Below are 19617 nucleotides of genomic sequence, written 5' to 3'. Positions count from 1 at the left end.
AGAAAGGGTGCTCCCTCCAGTCCAGGGAAAGGCTTGAGGCATGGAGACTGAACCAATCCCTCCCTCACCCCCTAAGAGAAAGGGTGCTCCCTCCAGCCCAGGGCAGGCTAGAGGCATGGAGACTGAACTGCTCCCTCCCTCACCCCCTGAGAGAAAGGGTGCTCCCTCCAGTCCAGGGCAGGCTTGAGGCATAGAGACTGAACTGCTCCCTCCCTACCTCACCCCCCTAAGAGAAAGGTTGTCCCAGAGTAAAAGAACAGCAAAGTGTAATACAGCACAGTGAAATCTAAAGCATAGTGATGCATGGTGAAGCACAGAGAGGTCTGTTAAAGCATAGGGAAGCATTGTAAAGCACAGAGAGGTCTGGTAAAGCATAGGGATGCATTGTAAAGCACAGAGAGATATCTTAAAGCACATTAAAGCATTGTAAAGCACAGAGAGTTGTGGTAAAGCATACGCAAGCATTGTAAAGCACAGAGAGGTCTGGTAAAGCATAGGGAAGCATTGTAAATCAGAGAGGTCTGGTAAAGCATAGGGATGCATTGTAAAGCACAGAGAGATATCTTAAAGCACATTAAAGCATTGTAAAGCACAGAGAGGTCTGGTAAAGCATAGGGAAGCATTGTAAAGCACAGAGAAGTCTGGTAAAGCCTGATAAAGAACAAACCATGGTAAACTAACACTTACATAAGCTCCTTGTAGTAAGAGCACAGGAAAGTGTAATACAGCACAGTCTAAAAATCCTGAGTCTTCAAGGGTTGAGTGTGACTGTTTGATAGATGTCTGTGAAATTCAATAGAGAAGCGAGATGGTCCCGCAGCAGGCCAATAGCTTAAGCTTAAGGGTATGATGAGTTTATTTTATAAAGACACCGCCCACTCACCCTTCAGGAGCACAGATACTCTCAGCAGCCTTAGATCGGATGTTGCATCATTTCAGTTATAAATCGAAACACACAATGTAATGTAATTTTCCTTTTTTCTCTCTGGTGTGGGTGCACCGCTGCACCCTGCACAAGATTCACTCCCGGTGCAGCTGCTATTAGTTTATAATTAGTTTTATTCAAAGTTTCCAGTAAAATATCCAGTTATTGCAATAATATAACAGACTATGATGACATCAAGTCGATTACTAATACATCCATTCAACTTCTTCAAAGTTAACTTAAGATACATATTATAAATAAACACGTTCATTTTAAGTACGCCTATTTCATTCCCCTTTTAATATTCAGTACGGGGGCTTACTTAATATTCATGAGAAAGGACGAGGCTGGCAGTCGCGTTCTGCATGACATAATTTTGGCGCTTCCGAAAAGAGAAGCACATTTTGAATCCAGCATCATATCAACACAGAAAGCCTGGGTTTTATTTTCAGCCACTAGATGGCAGTATAAACACATTGTTTTGGGTAGGTCCTCATGGAAAACTGCAGTCAAATCTCCTAAAATCTGCAGAGAAAAGCACGTTTATCTGCAAAGACCTTGTCAAATTCTGCGGCAAAGACTTTTTAATGACAAACAGTGTTAATGAGTATTAATAAATAAGAAAAAGTCACAGTTAATCAAATTAATTTTTTTATTAAATCACAATCTGAAAAAATAAACAGAACAAACATTTTATGGAAATAAAAGAACAAAAACACACATACAATAAAGCAAACTTAAGTTCACTTTTTTAAAAACTGTTACAGCACTGACTATTGGATGCCATTTTTTAAAATATATATTAAACATAACAATTCTTAAAAAATAAATTAAATACAGTTATTTCGTATGAAATACATTCGTTGCTAAAACAAGTAATTCACCTTGTTTCGTTCTGCAGGTGGCACAGTTTTACCCCCTAACTTTCATCCAAAGCTGTGTCAGACTGAACATTCCCTTCACCCGAGGAGTGGAGAGGACAGACAGGGAGTTTAATACAAAGGGTTTCTTACAACACAAAACAGTCTAATTCAGCTGGCAGATTGTTACATGGGAATCATAATAACGAAGCCAAAACCCAGGATAGAGCGGCTCAGTGAATGTGGTTTGGAATCTGTGCAGGAGGGTCATTGTGTCAGAGACGCCATAAAAGGACAGAGTGTTGGCATTAAAGTCCAGATACACTCCTATTCTGGGGGAGCGGGGGGCAGTTATTGCAGTGTGATTGTTATTGTGCAAGGCAGTGTAACTGGAACCAGAGCAGTCCAAACTCCATGACTTGTCATTGTATCCAAGGAGACAGGAATGATCCCATCCTTTCCTGCTGATTCCTTTATATGTGACTCCTATATAAGCCCCTCCCCCACTGCACTCAATCTCCCAGTAATAGCGAGTCCTAGACAAACCCTCTCTGCAAAGCACTTGGGGCCAGCTCTCAAATCTCTCTGTGTGATCGGGATATCTCCGGGTCTCTCTCCTCCATGTCACCTTTCTGTTCCCTTCAGACAGACAGAGCTCTCTATACGCTGCGTTGGGGTCCAGTGTGAGCTGACAGGAATCTGATTGAAGAGAAGAGGACGGGTAGAGGAGAGAGACAGTTAGAAAAATCAAATCACTGAGAAAATCAACAGTCATTGTCTGCTGCATCCTCAAATCACTCCCTCCCCCCTGCTTCATCTGTCCCTGCTCCCTCATCTCCCTCCTCTATGCTCCCTCCTCCCTAATCTCTCCACCCTGATCTCTTCTCCCTGCTTCCTCCTCCCTCTATGGTCCCTGCTCTATGGTCCCTCCTCTTTGTTCCCTCCTCCATGCTCCCTCTTCTCTCCTCCCTCCTTCCTGCTCCCTCTATGCTCCCACCTCCCTCCTGTATGTTCCCTCCTCTCTGCTCCCACTTCTCTGTATACTCCCTCCTCTGTCCTGTATGCTCCCTCCTCCCTGCTGTATGCTTCCTCCCTGCTCCCTCATCCCTCCTGTATGCTCCCTCCTCCCTCTTCCCTGTTCCCTCCACCTCTATGCTCCCTCCTCCCTGCTCCCTCCTGTATGCTCCCTACTGCTCCTTCCTCCCTGCTGCTTCTACTCTAATTCATCCTCCCTGCTCCTTCCTCCCTGCTCCATGTTCCATCCTGTCTCCTCCGTCCTCCATGCTATTTTATAGACAAGTATATCTAGACTGTGATAATTAAGGTTGATAATCAATAGATTTGATCTATAATTCTTACTTTAGATTTATTTCTGACTTTGGATAAGTTCTCTCTCTTTTATAAACTGCTGCTTTTTATTAAAGAGTTCATAAGGACCTTTTTATTTTATTGTGTTACCTGTTCCCATGTGTTGCTACAACTGTTTACGTAAGATCTCAGAACTACATTTCCCATCATCCTCCTGCTCAAATGTGTAATTGAGATGGAATTACCAGTGAGCAGGAGGATGATGGGAAATGTAGTTCTGAGAGGTCCATGCCGGTCCACGGGAAGCCATCTTGAGGCAGGGAATGCAATTTAAAAAGTTTAAAAAAGTGGTCAAAATGTATATGTACTAAAATAATAATAATAATAATACACACACCTTACGTAAACAGTTTTAGCAACACAAGGGAACACGTAACACAATAAGATACAAAGGACCTTATGTACCCTTTAAGCCATCTTGCTGTTTGATTGCTTAAGACTCACCTCTTCAAAGAGCACCTGTAGAACTCATCTGTTTGTATCCTGGGACACTATCACCCTTCATGTAAATGTGCTTTATTTTGCTCTTATCAGCCCCTATTTTACTGCATTTAATCCTGTACTTCAGAATACCGTAATCTGCCAAGTTTTTAACCTGTAGTACTTTGTATTTAATCACATCCTGATGTAACTATCACTATTTAATCATATCCTGATGTAACTATCACTATTACCTGCTGTATTATTGAATTGTGGTTTGTCAAACTTGTACTTTACTTGAACAAAAGTTATTGTATTTCTTGCTCTTATTGTATTACTTGTATTGTAACGCTTGAAATGTTTTTGCTTACGATTGTAAGTCGCCCTGGATAAGGGCGTCTGCTAAGAAATAAATAATAATAATAATAATAATAATAATTGTTTTGTTCATTATAATTCCTCAATCTTATCAAACTTCTTCAATTGGTACTAGTCAAATGCAACTCTGCATACAATTACAGTTCACTTAATGTTCCTACAGGGTATGTGTTGCCATTTTACCCACTCAGACCCCTTGCTTACTAAATATCTTCAATAGAATATCGTCCACTCTTCAAATATCTGTCTAATATTTTAATGAGCAATCCATCCCACAAGTGCAGCGATACTGAAATATACATTTACTACCAGCACAGGATGACTGGGAGGGATAGCTGTTCATTTTACCCCACAGCTGGTTTCACATGCATTGAACATGTATTAAAAGATGGGATGATTATCTATTCAGGGATACCAAGATATTTAGGGAGAGAAAGGTCTGAGTGGAAAAACAGGCAACAAATGCCCCCCCAGTCATTCTGCATGTATTCATCTGAACCAATACTTGTTGGAGAGGAGTGTAGATTAATGGCTTCACAATTACTAATAAATAATAATAATTGCTGCCCTCAAGCTCCACCCCTCCCTGTTCTGTAGTGTTAGCTCTTCTCACAATGGAGTGTCACATCTTTCAATCAAATGTTTCAGTGAAAACAGACTTACATTTTAAAAACTCAGCTCTGTTCCTTAGCTCTGGAGCCTGCAGACTGTAAACTGCAACTTCATTCACTGGGCAGAAAAAAGAGAAATAGGATTGAAACATACAACAGTCATTGTCTGCCCCATCCTAAAATCCCTCCCTCCTCCCTTTATCATCAGTCCGTTCCCAGCTCCCTGCTCCCCCTGCCTGCTCTCTCCTCCATCCTTCCCCCTGCCTGCTCCCTCCTTCCTCCTCCATCCTCCCCCTGCCTGCTCCCTCCTCCCTCGTCCCTGCTCCCCCCTGCCAGCTCCCTCCTCCATCCTCCCTGCTCTGTCCGCTCCTGCTCCCTCCTCCATCATTCCTGCTTCCTCCTCCTTGCTCTCTACTCCATCCTCCCTGTTCCCTCCTCCCACCTCCTTCCTCCATCCTCCATGCTCCCTCCTCCCTGCTCCACCAGTTATCAGATGTTATTTTGGTGTTTTGGTGCGAACAGCCAATAATACAACCGTTTCAACCCTTTCTGTGTTTTCATTGGTCAGATTATATGTCAGTCACATAGCCGGGGGAAACTGTTTAATGTGAGCTGAAGCAATCGTAAAACTTCATCACTGTGAGCCGCAGTGGGACGTTATTATAGTTTAAAAATAATGTTAACACGCACTGACACACACACACACAAATAATATAAATAATAATATGTTTTTATATTTCTGATAAATAAAACTAAATAATAATAATAATAATAATAATAATAATAATAATAATAATAATAATAATAATAATAATAATAATAATAATTGGTGTTACACTTATGGAGCACCGTTTCAAACCCAGAGATACCAAAGTGCTGGGATGTGAATCTACCCTCACAGCAACGAACATATATAGACATGATTTTTTTTAATATCTCTTTATACATTATTCAGCTTCGTGTGATTATTATTCTTTAGCAGCGTACTGTAAGGTGTCTGTACGTAGGGTTACCATGTGGCTCCAGATTAACCGGACGCTGTGAGACAGAACGGGATTTCAAACTTGCCTCTAAATTGAATTTAATGAAGGTGTAAATGAACCATCCTTAGCTAGAATTAAGAATGGTGAATGTACGCGTATGTTATTAATGTAGTTATAACGTTATATTAACAGGAGAGCAGCTTTTTCCAATTGGGCTCATCCACGGTCACGTGACACCGGAAACATGTGCTCATTAATCCCAGCAGCAGAGTGCGTCCCCCCAGCGCGAGCTCCCGTCAAAGTGTCAAATAGCAACACATCCCACAATCCTCTCGGGAGCGCTTGATAAAGAAACCCGTCCAGCCCTCCCTGATCAATCCAAGAGAAACCCGCGTTTCCAACATCGGAACCACCTCGGCAACAGCCGCTCCGCATCCCATCTGAGGGCAGAGCTGCATTTCCATGAGGGAGTCACCGCGAACATGGAGAAACCGGACACCCGAAAAATCACCCGGACCCACACCAACGGGCTTTGAAATACTTCTTCAATTGGAACCCATCAAATGCAGCTCTACATACAATTACAGTTCACTTAATGTTCCTACAGGGTATGTGTTGCCATTTTACCCACTCAGACCCCTTGCTTACTAAATATCTTCAATAGAATATCATCCACTCTTCAAATATCTGTCTAATATTTTAATGAGCAATCCATCCCACAAGTGCAGTGATACTGCAATATACATTTACTACCAGCACAGGATGACTGGGAGGGATAGCTGTTCATTTTACCCCACAACTGGTTTCACATGCATTGTACATGTATTAAAAGATGGGATAATTATCTATACAGGGACACCAAGATATTTAGGGAGAGAAAGGTCTGAGTGGGAAAAACAAGCAACAAATGCCCCTCCCCCAGTCATTCTGCATGTATTCATCTTAAGCGACACTTGTTGGAGAGGAGTGTAGATTAATGGCTTCACAATTACTAATAAATAATAATAATTGCTGCCCTCAAGCTCCACCCCTCGCTGTTCTGTAGTGTTAGCTCTTCTCACAATGGAGTGACACATCTTTCAATCAAATGTGTCAGTGAAAACAGACTTACATTTTAAAAACTCAGCTCTGTTCCTTGGCTCTGGAGCCTGCAGACTGTAAACTGCAACTTCATTCACTGGGCAGAAAAAAGAGAGAGAAATAGAATTGAAACATGTGAATTAATACACAACACACACAAGACTCCAAACAGCAATCTGAAAAGAAACAAGGCTTATACACGGCATTTCAGGATGTAAAAATCCGTACTTCAAGATGTTCATGGTTACAATGAATATGTATTCCTGCCGTATCGGTGCAGCAGCCAGCGTCAATGTGAACACGTCTGCCACTGCACTGGAGTCTTGTGTTCCTTCCTCTCCTTCACATATCTTTACCCAACAGTACGGTGTCCATATTAGGACACCCTTGTGCATCAAACATACAACAGTCATTGTCTGCTCCATCCTCACATCACTCCCTCCTCCCTGCTCCCCCCTCCCTGTTTCATCAGTCCCTGCTCTGTATTCCCTGCTCCCTCCTTCCATGTTTTCTCCCCACTGTTGCCTCCTCTCTCTTCCATGCTCCCTCCTTCCTGCTCCCTCCTCCATGCTTCCTCCTCCCTGCGCCTTCATCCATGCTCTCTCCTTCCTGCTCCCTGCTCCCTCCTGCATTTAACATCCTCCCTGCTCATTCTTCCCTGCTGCCTCCTTCCTTCCTCCTCCATGCTCCCTCCTCCCTGCTGCAATATTCATATAGCCAACAATCTGCAAGAGGTCTTTATTAATGTCTTGCAAGTCCTGCCCCTCCTCAAGCCATGGTCTCTTTGAGAAATCTCTACCAAAGGAATCTATTTCACTCCAACCTGTTTTGGTTATTTTGACTAATTCCCCCTTGCAGAAGTCCTCAATATGGTCTTTAAGTTCAGATACAGCTTTCCTCACAGCCACAAAAGAGATCTCTGTATTGACAGTAAAGCTGGGTAGGTCTCCAGCTTCAGGAGGAGCACAGAGAGGCTGGAAATTCTGCAACAGGAAAGTGGAGAAAATTAGTTTTCAGTGAAACAGAATGGGGTCCAAAACATTCCTTGGGAAAAGCAAGGATTCATTCAATTGGAGAGGTCTGTCTGAAACCGTCCCAGTTATGGATTTGAGATTTTCTAACAGGCAGTGATGTTACCTGTAGAAAATGGATGTGATCCTCTGTCTCTGAAAGCTGTTTCAGCTCAGCGTTTCTCCTCCTTAGCTCAGGTATCTCCTGCTCCAGTTTCTTCATGCGTCCTTCAGCCTGATTCACTGCAGCCTTCTCGTTAGCTCCAATCAGCTGAATAACCTCAGTGTGGATCTTCTCAATAGATCGGATCAGCTCAGTAAATATCTTCTCACTTTCCTTTATTTCTATGCATGCAGATCTCTGCGTGAAAGAACACAGTAGAGGAGACATGGTTAGAATTGATATCAACAACACATCAGGCATAGACAGTAAACTTCTGTAGATGTGTTCCAGTACATCTGTTAATAATAATAATAATAATAATAATAATAATAATAATAATAATAATAATAATAATAATAATAATAATAATAATAACCTCCTCTTCTCAATACCCACTTTCAGTGACTTCACAGTCTGTTTCAGATCCTCAATTTCTTTCAGTCTCTCCTGGATTCTCTGTTGTATTTCTGTCTGTGTGTCTCCCAGCTGCTTCTGTGTAGAAACAGAGTGACACAGTGACATTTTTGACAGGGCATTGAGTGATATCCTGTCACACTCAATACAGACTATTTCAGAGCAGGCTGTGTTTTCACACCTCTCTCCCCTTCATATGAAGTTAAATTAACGATACACACATTATGCACACAGATACCCTAAGGGTCAAATGCACCAGCGTGGATTAACCACTAACCCAGATTAAATCAAGGATTATATTTGAATCATGTTACACAAAACTTTAAACCATGATTTATATGTAATCCTTGTTTAAAATTAATCCAAGGTTAAACATTTAAAAGATTAAATATAATGAAAGTGCACCACTCATTTTAATCCATGTTTAAATGTGATAGCTGAATTAAATTTAAACCTTCATTAGAGTTGGTTTAAACTTGGACAAAGGCAGCAATTTCAGACAACATGTGTGTATAGTAGTAAGATACAATACCATCTAGTGCACAGCTGCCAGCAATACGAAAGGACACTTGATCCACAGTAGGTGTCCACTAGATGGTGCTGTTTCATACTAGTAACAGTGAATGATGTCTGATCTAGCATGTGTTACATGTTTGTTTTGTTAAGGACCTAGGAAACTGAAGCAGCTTTCTCTTTAATGGATATTTAGGGCTTCTGATTTCCGTTTTTAATCGATAAGCACAGAAAAAACAGCACTGACACAAAACAATGAAATCAGTGTAAAAAATGCCTAAATACACAAAATCCCCAGAAGACCCATGACCAGAAGGACTTCACTGTGGAAGAGAGCAAAGGAAAGAGAGGACTGGTAGGGTGGTCGAAAGAAAATGTAGATTTTAACAAACAAAATCCCAAATAGGTTATTAAATTTCGTTTTAAACTAACTTAAACATATCTGTTTAAGATTAATATGATATTGTATATCATATTAATATTGTATATTATATTAATCTGGTATATTATTAATATTATTCATTTATATCATAGCAGATGTCCTTATCCAGGGTGACTTACAATTGTTACAATATATCACTTTATTTTTTACATACAATTACCCATTTATACAGTTGGGTTTTTACTGGAGCAATCTAGGTAAAGTACCTTGCTCAAGGGTACAGCAGCAGTGTCCCCCACCTGGGATTGAACTCACGACCCTCCGGTCAAGAGTCCAGAGCCCTAACCACTACTCCATATCATATTAATCTTGATCTTTTCTGCTTTTTTAAATTAGGTTATTGACTTTTCTGGGAATGTCATTTTTAAAAATTTCAACTAATGTCTTAAACAATGAAACTGATCTATGATTTTATTAAGTTGCAAGACATATATATATACAGTGCCTTGCGAAAGTATTCGGCCCCCTTGAACTTTGCGACCTTTTGCCACATTTCAGGCTTCAAACATAAAGATATGAAACTGTAATTTTTGGTGAAGAATCAACAACAAGTGGGACACAATCATGAAGTGGAACGAAATTTATTGGATATTTCAAACTTTTTTAACAAATAAAAAACTGAAAAATTGGGCGTGCAAAATTATTCAGCCCCTTTACTTTCAGTGCAGCAAACTCTCTCCAGAAGTTCAGTGAGGATCTCTGAATGATCCAATGTTGACCTAAATGACTAATGATGATAAATAGAATCCACCTGTGTGTAATCAAGTCTCCGTATAAATGCACCTGCACTGTGATAGTCTCAGAGGTCCGTTTAAAGCGCAGAGAGCATCATGAAGAACAAGGAACACACCAGGCAGGTCCGAGATACTGTTGTGGAGAAGTTTAAAGCCGGATTTGGATACAAAAAGATTTCCCAAGCTTTAAACATCCCAAGGAGCACTGTGCAAGCGATAATATTGAAATGGAAGGAGTATCAGACCACTGCAAATCTACCAAGACCTGGCCGTCCCTCTAAACTTTCAGCTCATACAAGGAGAAGACTGATCAGAGATGCAGCCAAGAGGCCCATGATCACTCTGGATGAACTGCAGAGATCTACAGCTGAGGTGGGAGACTCTGTGCATAGGACAACAATCAGTCGTATACTGCACAAATCTGGCCTTTATGGAAGAGTGGCAAGAAGAAAGCCATTTCTTAAAGATATCCATAAAAAGTGTCGTTTACAGTTTGCCACAAGCCACCTGGGAGACACACCAAACATGTGGAAGAAGGTGCTGTGGTCAGATGAAACCAAAATCGAACTTTTTGGCAACAATGCAAAACGTTATGTTTGGCGTAAAAGCAACACAGCTCATCACCCTGAACACACCATCCCCACTGTCAAACATGGTGGTGGCAGCATCATGGTTTGGGCCTGCTTTTCTTCAGCAGGGACAGGGAAGATGGTTAAAATTGATTGGAAGATGGATGGAGCCAAATACAGGACCATTCTGGAAGAAAACCTGATGGAGTCTGCAAAAGACCTGAGACTGGGACGGAGATTTGTCTTCCAACAAGACAATGATCCAAAACATAAAGCAAAATCTACAATGGAATGGTTCACAAATAAACATATCCAGGTGTTAGAATGGCCAAGTCAAAGTCCAGACCTGAATCCAATCGAGAATCTGTGGAAAGAACTGAAAACTGCTGTTCACAAATGCTCTCCATCCAACCTCACTGAGCTCGAGCTGTTTTGCAAGGAGGAATGGGCAAAAATTTCAGTCTCTCGATGTGCAAAACTGATAGAGACATACCCCAAGCGACTTACAGCTGTAATCGCAGCAAAAGGTGGCGCTAACAAAGTATTAACTTAAGGGGGCTGAATAATTTTGCACGCCCAATTTTTCAGTTTTTTATTTGTTAAAAAAGTTTGAAATATCCAATAAATTTCGTTCCACTTCATGATTGTGTCCCACTTGTTGTTGATTCTTCACAAAAAATTACAGTTTCATATCTTTATGTTTGAAGCCTGAAATGTGGCAAAAGGTCGCAAAGTTCAAGGGGGCCGAATACTTTCGCAAGGCACTGTATATATATATATATATATATATATATATATATATATATATATATATATATATATATATATATATAAAACACTAGGAATATAAATCATGCTAATTTTACACTACTAATTCCAATGCACCACAAAAAAGCTGAACAAATCCTTCTTACTTAATGTTTTTGATAATCAAGTGTGTGCTAGATATGGCAGGGCATATTCAAATCCAGGTGTGGAATGTGGCCAGGTGTTAATTGATTAATTGATTATCGCTTAGACCCGGCCACATGCTGAAAAAGGGTCTGAAAAGCCAGTTTCTTGGTTCTACAAGCTGGGATACAGACTCTCTGGGAAGGAGAGTGTTGCTGTAGGATCCTCACGACTGCGTGTGTTAACCAAGGTGAGAAAAACACAAGAGGAAAAATGTATCTCGGATCACTGTGTGAGTTAACCAGGATCGCTAGCACTGGAAGGAATAGGGAACAAGTTTAGGGGATTTTAATCCCACCCAAGTCTAGAGAGGAGGTGTCAGGGAGACTGTTCCTGGAGCGGGACCTCCTTTCTTGTTTGGTCAGCTTTTATTTTCTAGCTGTTTTCGAGCAGTGTTTTGTTTTGAATGTTTTGTATTTTTGTATCAAGAAAACCTCCTGTGTCTCTCCTGTCAATCAGCGATAACCACACCCGTAACAACACCCCTGTTACACCCTGAAATACATTGTAGTACATCATAGTTTAGAAAGAGCAATTAAAAAACTATGGCTCTTTAAATAGCTCTTAATATACAATTAAAATCTGATCTAATGTGAAATTGTGTAACCTAGTAAACAGACATGTTAAATATCCCTGGGAATTCTTATCTTCTAGGATAGCTACAAGGAAATGGTTGAAACCCTTACCTGTTTCCAAGTCCTTTCTGCCTCAGCTGAGACTGTGTCATGGCTCTTGTGTTCCTTGTCTGCACACAGCCAGCAAATACACGTCTGATCAGTTCTGCAGAACCCCTCCAAAAGCTTTTGGTGTTCAGCACAAAGCTTCTGCTCCAGATTTCCAATTGCATTGATCAACTTGTGCCTCTTTAATGGAGTAACCTCACTGTGTGGATTGACGTGTGTTTCACAGTAAGAGGCCAGGCACGTCAAACAAGATTTCACAGCTTTGAACTTTCTCCCAGTGCAGAAATCACACGGCACATCTCCAGGTCCAGCATAACTTTGAGCAGGACGAGGATTGAGTCCTAACTTCTTTAATTTCTCCACAACTTCAGCCAGCATGGTGTTTCTGCGCAGAACAGGCCTTGGGGTAAAGGTCTCTCTGCACTGGGGGCACCTGTAGACACCTGTATGATCAGTGTGATCCCAGCAGTTCTTAATACACCCCATACAGTAACTGTGTCCACATGGAATAGCGACTGGGTCCTTCAATATCTCCAGACACACTGAACAGCTAAACTGGTTATGTGCTACCAGAATATTTGCTTCTGCCATTACTGCTGCAGTGAGACAGAGAGCCTGACGATTTCACAAGAAACAAAACTTCACTGCGCTGATTTCCTGGAATTGAGTAAAGCTCTAAGAGGCGGGGTTTTGGACTGATGCCAGGTTTAGACAAGAGGAGCAGAAACTGCAGAATCAGTTTTTCTATGAAACTGTTTCTAAATCCACCAACAAATATTACAATGTTGAGATTATGAATGAAACAACTGATATTAACAACTGTTTAATATCAGGGCTGAAGAGTCTAACTTTGTGTTTTAGCCCCAAACCTATAATATGTAAAATTAAGGAATGTTCTGTTACACGTATGTTTGTGATGACGGTTTGAACGGCATCTCGTTACTTTAGTAACGCCTTACTGTAATAATATTACTTTAGTCAATAACAAGGTAATATAACGCGTTTAGCTTTTAATGGCAGTAATAACATTACAGTTACTTTCCAAACAATAAACGCGCTTGCCTCGTTCTCTTGTCTCTGCTGCGCAGCTACATCGGTTGTCTTTTCTTGTTTCAAAGCCAGTATATTTCATTGCGGTTATAACCGTAAACGCGACACGCTCTTTATTATTTATTTATTTAATTTTTAATTATTTATTTAGGAAGTCCATGTGAGCTACAAGAAGCTCGTTTACAAAGGCGTGCTAGAAATAACAGCAGCAGGTTACAGGTTTCAAAAATAAAAATAATATAAACGCACAATGACAAGACAATACACAAAGTACACCTCAGATTTACACAGCACACACACAAGCCTGTTTAAGCACTAGAACAACAGGGTTTGTTTTTTTAATTCCCACAGGAGATGTCAGGTCTCAGTCCTGCGGGTAACAGCTTCCAGTCTGTAGCAGCAGAACAAAACGAAAGACTTTCTTCCCGCAGCACTTTTTCCAGACGGTATATTAAAGTATTGTGTGTCTCAGACATTACGATAGGCTGTATTTACAGGTAAACTCAGAAACAAGCTGTTTAAATAAACTGGTAATGTGTTGTGTGCCCCTTTAAAGAGAATCCGATTCCAGTGATAATTCCTTGTGTTAGCAGGCGATCGCAAGTTTAATGTAGAATACGCGCTGCAGTGATGCGCTAGCGGAGTACACGGGAGCACACAGATACACATCCTGTTACACATTGTATCGATCTTCTTCAGCGATTCCTCACTAGCAGACCCGCACATCACATCATTATAGTCTAGAATAGGGAACACAAGTGACTCATTTAAACCTTGCTGTAAAGCTTACACAGTGGCGCTGACCACACAATCCTCCAAGCTTCCTTCCAATTTTACTACATACATCTTTGATGGGTTTTTCAAACTGGACAAAGAATGCGTTCTGATTGGCTCTTATTCTCGCCCTTCCATTGGCTGATGGAAGTGGTTTGGATTTTCAGTTCTGGCGGGTTCTACATCGAGAAGGGTTTGTGTGCAGAATGGAGATCTCCCTCACTGTACCTGCGTCACTGTACCTGCGTCACCGTGCGAGTGCGTGCGCAGCTCCTAAAGAACGACATTCAGGGGTTTCAGGGGGTTCATCAGAACGGCAACAGCTTGCGTGGTCTTGCGCGCATTATTATTACATATAATCACTCTGATTTATTATATAACTGTAAATTGCCTACTAGACAATACAACAACAATTAGCCAACAAGAAAATGAATGTTAAAACTGTCAGATCAGAATAACACCGGTGTCTGTTTCCCATCAGTCAACTTTGCTTCAAGACATACAGCTCAGTAATGTTCCTGCTCCAGAACTGAAGTCTGTCTGAATTGCTTCTGTTATATTAAACAGATCCGTTTCGTATGTACAGAACGGTATCGAATGATTCTGTTGTTCATTTATTAAGTTCAACAGATGAAGTGGATAGGGTGCGCTTGATTCGTGTCTGCCTTTCTCCTGCTTTAACAACTTTTTAACACTTTAACAAATATTTTATGCAAAGTATGTTAAAGTGACGTGGTCTTGAAATCTAAATGCTGTATTAATGTTGTATTTTAAACATACGCTGGCAGCGTGTAACAGTCACGTTTATTAGAATAAATGACGGTGGGCTGCAGTTTTCTTTGTTCTGCTGGCTGTGTTTAACAGCTTTGAATTGAAGTAAAACGTTAAGAAGATATGAAAAGTCAGTCAGAATAGAATAATACGATTCTTCTGCTGCTGGTGGCTGAAGGGGACCCCAAGACCTCTGCTTTTCTTCTGCCTCCCCATTTTTTTTGACCAGCAGCCACCAATGTTAATGAGAAGTGATGGATTGAGAGTATACAGTGTGGGGTGGGGAGTGTTGAGGAGGGGGTGCTGTTAATGAGAAGTGATGGATTGAGAGTATACAGTGTGGGGTGGGGAGTGTTGAGGAGGGGGTGCTGTTAATGAGAAGTGATGGATTGAGAGTATACAGTGTCGGGTGGGGAGTGTTGAGGAGGGGGTGCTGTTAATGAGAAGTGATGGATTGAGAGTATACAGTGTGGGGTGGGGAGTGTTGAGGAGGGGGTGCTGTTAATGAGAAGTAATGGATTGAGAGTATACAGTGTGGGGTGGGGAGTGTTGAGGAGGGGGTGCTGTTAATGAGAAGTGATGGATTGAGAGTATACAGTGTGGCGTGGGGAGTGTTGAGGAGGGGGTGCTGTTAATGAGAAGTGATGGATTGAGAGTATACAGTGTGGGGTGGGGAGTATTGAGGATGGGGCGCTGTTAATGAGAAGTGATGGATTGAGAGTATACAATGTGGGGTGGGGAGTGTTGAGGAGGGGGTGCTGTTAATGAGAAGTGATGGATTGAGAGTATACAGTGTGGGGTGGGGAGTGTTGAGGAGGGGGTGCTGTTAATGAGAAGTGATGGATTGAGAGTATACAGTGTGGGGTGGGGAGTGTTGAGGAGGGGGTGCTGGAGATGAACTGTGCTGGAGCTGGGAGCTGTAAGTTGGGAGCTGTGTGCTGTGCCGTGTGAGAAGCTGAGAAACCAGATTGCAACTCAAGCTGTAGACTTGGAGGATTGGAGCTGTGTGAGATCACTAGGAGCAGTAGTTGAGGATCAGTGGGTTTCCTACATGGGAGCAGTGTGTTCATGAGCAGTGAGATATACACCCCTTCCCTTTAGATCTCTCTCCCTCTCTCTTTCTCAAGCACTTAGCCTGGGTAGACTGGCTGCACGGGGCTTTCATGTGTTTTAAATGGGATGTTTTAGTCTTTTAGGGACTGTTAGCTTGACTAACCATCTGGAAGTGTCTGATAGCTTGATCCCAGAGTCGAGAAGCGACTGAAATCATTTGAACCCGAGCTCACGCTCTGAAGACAACAGAGCCTCACAGGCTCGTGCCTGCTGGGCTCGCTGAAGATGTGAAAAACCTGATTTTATTTGATCCCACAATATTGTACTGTCTCCTTTCATTCAGTTTGTAACTTTGTTATCTTTTTAGTGTTTGTCTATCCAGAGCGGACATTTCAGTTCTTCTATACTTCACACCCTCAGCTTCTGGGAGGATTCAGGACTGTACCTGTAGTGTTCTTTGAGCAGCTTCACAATAGTATTACCCTGCTATCATTGGCTCCTTCAACTGGCAGGCAAACCTTTGAAAGATACAATAGGCTGAATCGCTCTGTTTTTTTTTTCTTCTTAAAAAGACCTGTATGAAACAGACTGGTCTGCTGGTATTGTTTAGTTACAAAGACCTGTATGAAATAGGCTGGTCTGCTGGTATTGTTTAGTTACAAAGACCTGTATGAAATAGGCTGGTCTGCTGGTATTGTTTAGTTACAAAGACCTGTATGAAACAGGCTGGTCTGCTGGTATTGTTTAGTTACAAAGACCTGTATGAAACAGGCTGGTCTGCTGGTATTGTTTAGTTACAAAGACCTGTATGAAACAGGCTGGTCTGCTGGTATTGTTTAGTTACAAAGACCTGTATGAAATAGGCTGGTCTGCTGGTTATTGTTTAGTTACAAAGACCTGTATGAAATAGGCTGGTCTGCTGGTATTGTTTAGTTACAAAGACCTGTATGAAACAGGCTGGTCTGCTGGTATTGTTTAGTTACAAAGACCTGTATGAAATAGGCTGGTCTGCTGGTATAGTTTAGTTAAAGCAACACTGTGTGGTCATTGTTATAGTAGAATATCTTTTATGTGTGTTTAACATTTTCTCCAAAGCTTTTTTGTTCTCTTCACGTTTCCAGAGAGCAGCTGCTGTTGACAGTCCACTTAGTTTATGTTCATTTCAGAAGTAGGTGCAGAACAAAACATTTATTGATCATTAAAACTTTACAAAACATTTAAAGAAAGTACATGAAAAAAGATTTACATTAAATAGTGTACATGAATGTAAAAAATGGTTATTAAACGACCTGCTTATTTAAATCTAAAAGTTTGTTTTTATGCTTGCATTTAATAAAACAGTGCATTTAATAAAACAGTGCATTTAATAAAACAGTGCATTTTTTTAAAACAATGCATTTAATAAAAACAATGCTGAAGGTTTTGTGAATCTGGCCCAACATTTCCAAATGAATCAAGTGAAAAGAATCTCTTCAACAATAATCTGCGCAGCTGCAGAGTTTGTCCTGAAGAGGGCGACAAAGGCCAGGCTTAAAACACGTTTCTGCTTTTCCACTGTGGGCAGATTGCACATGTAATGCAATTTGATTGTGATTTACGATATCCATGGAAATGTCTTCTTTCTTGTGATGATATTTCTCTCACATTGTTGTTCAAATAAGCAAACAATTATAATATTGAAACTTTGAACTGCCTAATGAGTAGACCAAATGCATCTAATTAAGTGCTTGTTAGGGAATTATCCAACCATTTCAGAAATCCAAAGAGATAATTTATAAACAATTAAAACACCATCATAATCATCATCATAATAATAGGAAAAGACATCCTTTACCTCCTGGTTTCCTGTATAAAACGATGTAAGAAGCCCCGCTGTTTATTAATTTGACGGAGGTCTTGATAAGAGGTGTTTGGTTGGCAGGTGCTTCTGTTTTCAAGAAGGCACACATTACTACTGAGGCTTTTTCACAAGGAACAGTCTCTAAAGTGATGTGACTCTCTCTAAGTATGGGCCATTCTGACTTGACTGCAGATTTCCACCCCCAATACAACACAACCTGAAGGAATTAGAGGCTGGTAATCATTGAGGAATGGTCCCGTATCCCTCCAGCACAATTTAAAAAGCACCTTGCAGAATCGCTACCTGCCACGTCCAATCAGTGCGTGCTGGCTGCCCATGGAGGCCCTACACCATATTGACACTGCTATGGCAGGTGTTCTGTTTATTTGTACAAATAATGAAAAACATTTTTCAATAAACTAATTTAAAATACTAAATAAATGACCCAGACAATGAAGTGCAAATCATGTGTGTTTAATGTGATTTGTCCTGATTTGTTTACAGCTAATATACAGTTTTATATTTGCATTTATTGCAGATTTCTTATTTCATCTATTCAGTATTTATAACACATTAGTAAATGCTGTTACTATGAAGTATGACTTGTTCTATAATGCATTATAAAAACACTATAACTCATCTTTTAAGCATCTATAACGTGTTAATAAACTATTTAAAAATGACCCCTTCATATAAAGTGTTACCATAAACTTCAGCATCAAGTTCAAACGCTATTCAGCTAACAGGATTCTACTGTATACAGGAATCTGCAAGAAACTATACTGACATGCCTTTGACATGGCAAGTATTGTGAGCTGCTATTTACACGATCTTACATTGATAGGGATTGGAGCTGACAAAATAATCCCATGAATCTCAGCTGCTGTGCACTTCCATTCGTTATATAGGACTCAAATGTGCAGTGTTGAAAGAAACACCTGCTATAGTAAACATGCACCTTGAAGCTGCATCCACACCCGACGCGACCTGGAAACGATCCTAAAGACTGGAAATAAATACATGACCCCGCCCGCGCATTCCTATTGGACACACTAGAGATGGGCGGTCCCATTACAAAACAGAGCTTGTTTTGATAAAAGTTTACCACCCTGACCTCCGGCAACTCCGATGTAAAATAAAGGCTGGACTTGTGAAATCTATAGAGCAGAGTTATTGAACATCCCTGTATATCCAGCAGTGTTATTGTTCTCATTATCAGTAGTAGTAATTGTACAGTTGTAGTATTTTTTATTTTTTTTTCGTGGTTCTGGTAGCAGTAGAAGTCCAATCTGAAGCCTGTGCATCTCCAGCTGTCAGAAGAGCTGTCTGATATTTTCAACACGATTATTTTATAGTTATACATTTTATATATGCAATCCCAACTGTGTTTCTTTACAAATTCCTTCCTGGATCCTTTTTGTTTATTAACTGTTTAAAGTATTTTAAAGTGCAACATTATTATTATTATTATTATTATTATTATTATTATTATTATTATTATTATTATTATTATTATCCATGTTACTGTGCGCAAAGGTCATCACTTACCTTGTATTAATACCGATGTCATTCTGCAAATCTATTTTCTTTATTGTAAATGCTTTGGAAGCCCGTGACGCATCAGATCATGGGTGAGTGTTTGAACCGTCTCTGACTTCATTTACTGATGAATAATTATATTATCTATGCATTCAGACACTCTATCAGTAAACTAAAATCACGTACCCCTGTATTTCACATGAAGTGTTGTGTTCAGATTTGCTATTATTATAATTAATGTATTTGTCAGACGCCCTTTGTGCCACCTAGCGGCCACAGCTCGTAATGTTTCCAAAAGAAAAGTAGAAAAAACAGCTTTTTTTCACCACATTCAAAGGAGGAACTAATTTGATGAATCAATATGTATTTTTTTATTTTATTTAATTATGAGACGCCTGCATAGACTGTATATCAGACCGCATTTTATAAGCAGGTGTAACTGCGCATGTCGTTAACCAGAAAAGTGAAGCGCTTCCATCAGCCCCC

At 40.6% G+C, this 19617-nt stretch overlaps 3 protein-coding genes across 3 annotated transcripts in view; 1 reads left to right on the top strand and 2 right to left on the bottom strand.

Annotated features, from left to right (window-relative positions):
* Window positions 1-12739, bottom strand: part of LOC117433057 (GTPase IMAP family member 8-like) — a 267258-nt gene extending 254519 nt beyond the window's left edge. Inside the window, exons 1-4 of the mRNA XM_059016272.1 lie at window positions 12108-12739; window positions 8195-8290; window positions 7763-7996; window positions 7449-7608 (exon numbers count right to left, since the gene is read on the bottom strand). Coding sequence (XP_058872255.1) covers window positions 7449-7608; window positions 7763-7996; window positions 8195-8290; window positions 12108-12695 — 1078 coding nt within the window. The 5' untranslated portion in view covers window positions 12696-12739. The remainder of the gene's footprint in view (window positions 1-7448; window positions 7609-7762; window positions 7997-8194; window positions 8291-12107) is intronic.
* The window catches only part of LOC117965704 (E3 ubiquitin/ISG15 ligase TRIM25-like), a 300687-nt gene that overhangs the window by 80890 nt on the left and 200180 nt on the right, over window positions 1-19617 (top strand). The gene's annotated exons all lie outside the window — the stretch shown is intronic.
* On the bottom strand, window positions 1560-4754 carry LOC131723050 (tripartite motif-containing protein 16-like). The gene is made up of 2 exons (XM_059016375.1): window positions 4615-4754; window positions 1560-2484 (listed from the first exon to the last, which is right to left on the bottom strand). Exons 1-2 carry the CDS (start codon window positions 4712-4714, stop codon window positions 1952-1954), a joined length of 633 nt encoding a protein of 210 aa, XP_058872358.1. The 5' UTR covers window positions 4715-4754; the 3' UTR covers window positions 1560-1951.

The sequence above is a fragment of the Acipenser ruthenus genome, chromosome 52, assembly GCF_902713425.1.
Source record: "Acipenser ruthenus chromosome 52, fAciRut3.2 maternal haplotype, whole genome shotgun sequence".
Lineage (NCBI taxonomy): Eukaryota > Metazoa > Chordata > Actinopteri > Acipenseriformes > Acipenseridae > Acipenser > Acipenser ruthenus.
This window is presented reverse-complemented; position numbering and strand designations above follow the sequence as displayed.

Excerpts from the sequence above, each read along its gene's own strand:
- LOC131723050 (XM_059016375.1), bottom strand. The coding sequence starts at position 4,714 with ATGTTTCAATCCTATTTCTCTTTTTTCTGCCCAGTGAATGAAGTTGCA. Across the intron at positions 2,485-4,614 it reads CAGAGCTGAGTTTTTAAAAT|ATTCCTGTCAGCTCACACTG; the intron begins GTAAGTCTGTTT and ends CTCTTCAATCAG.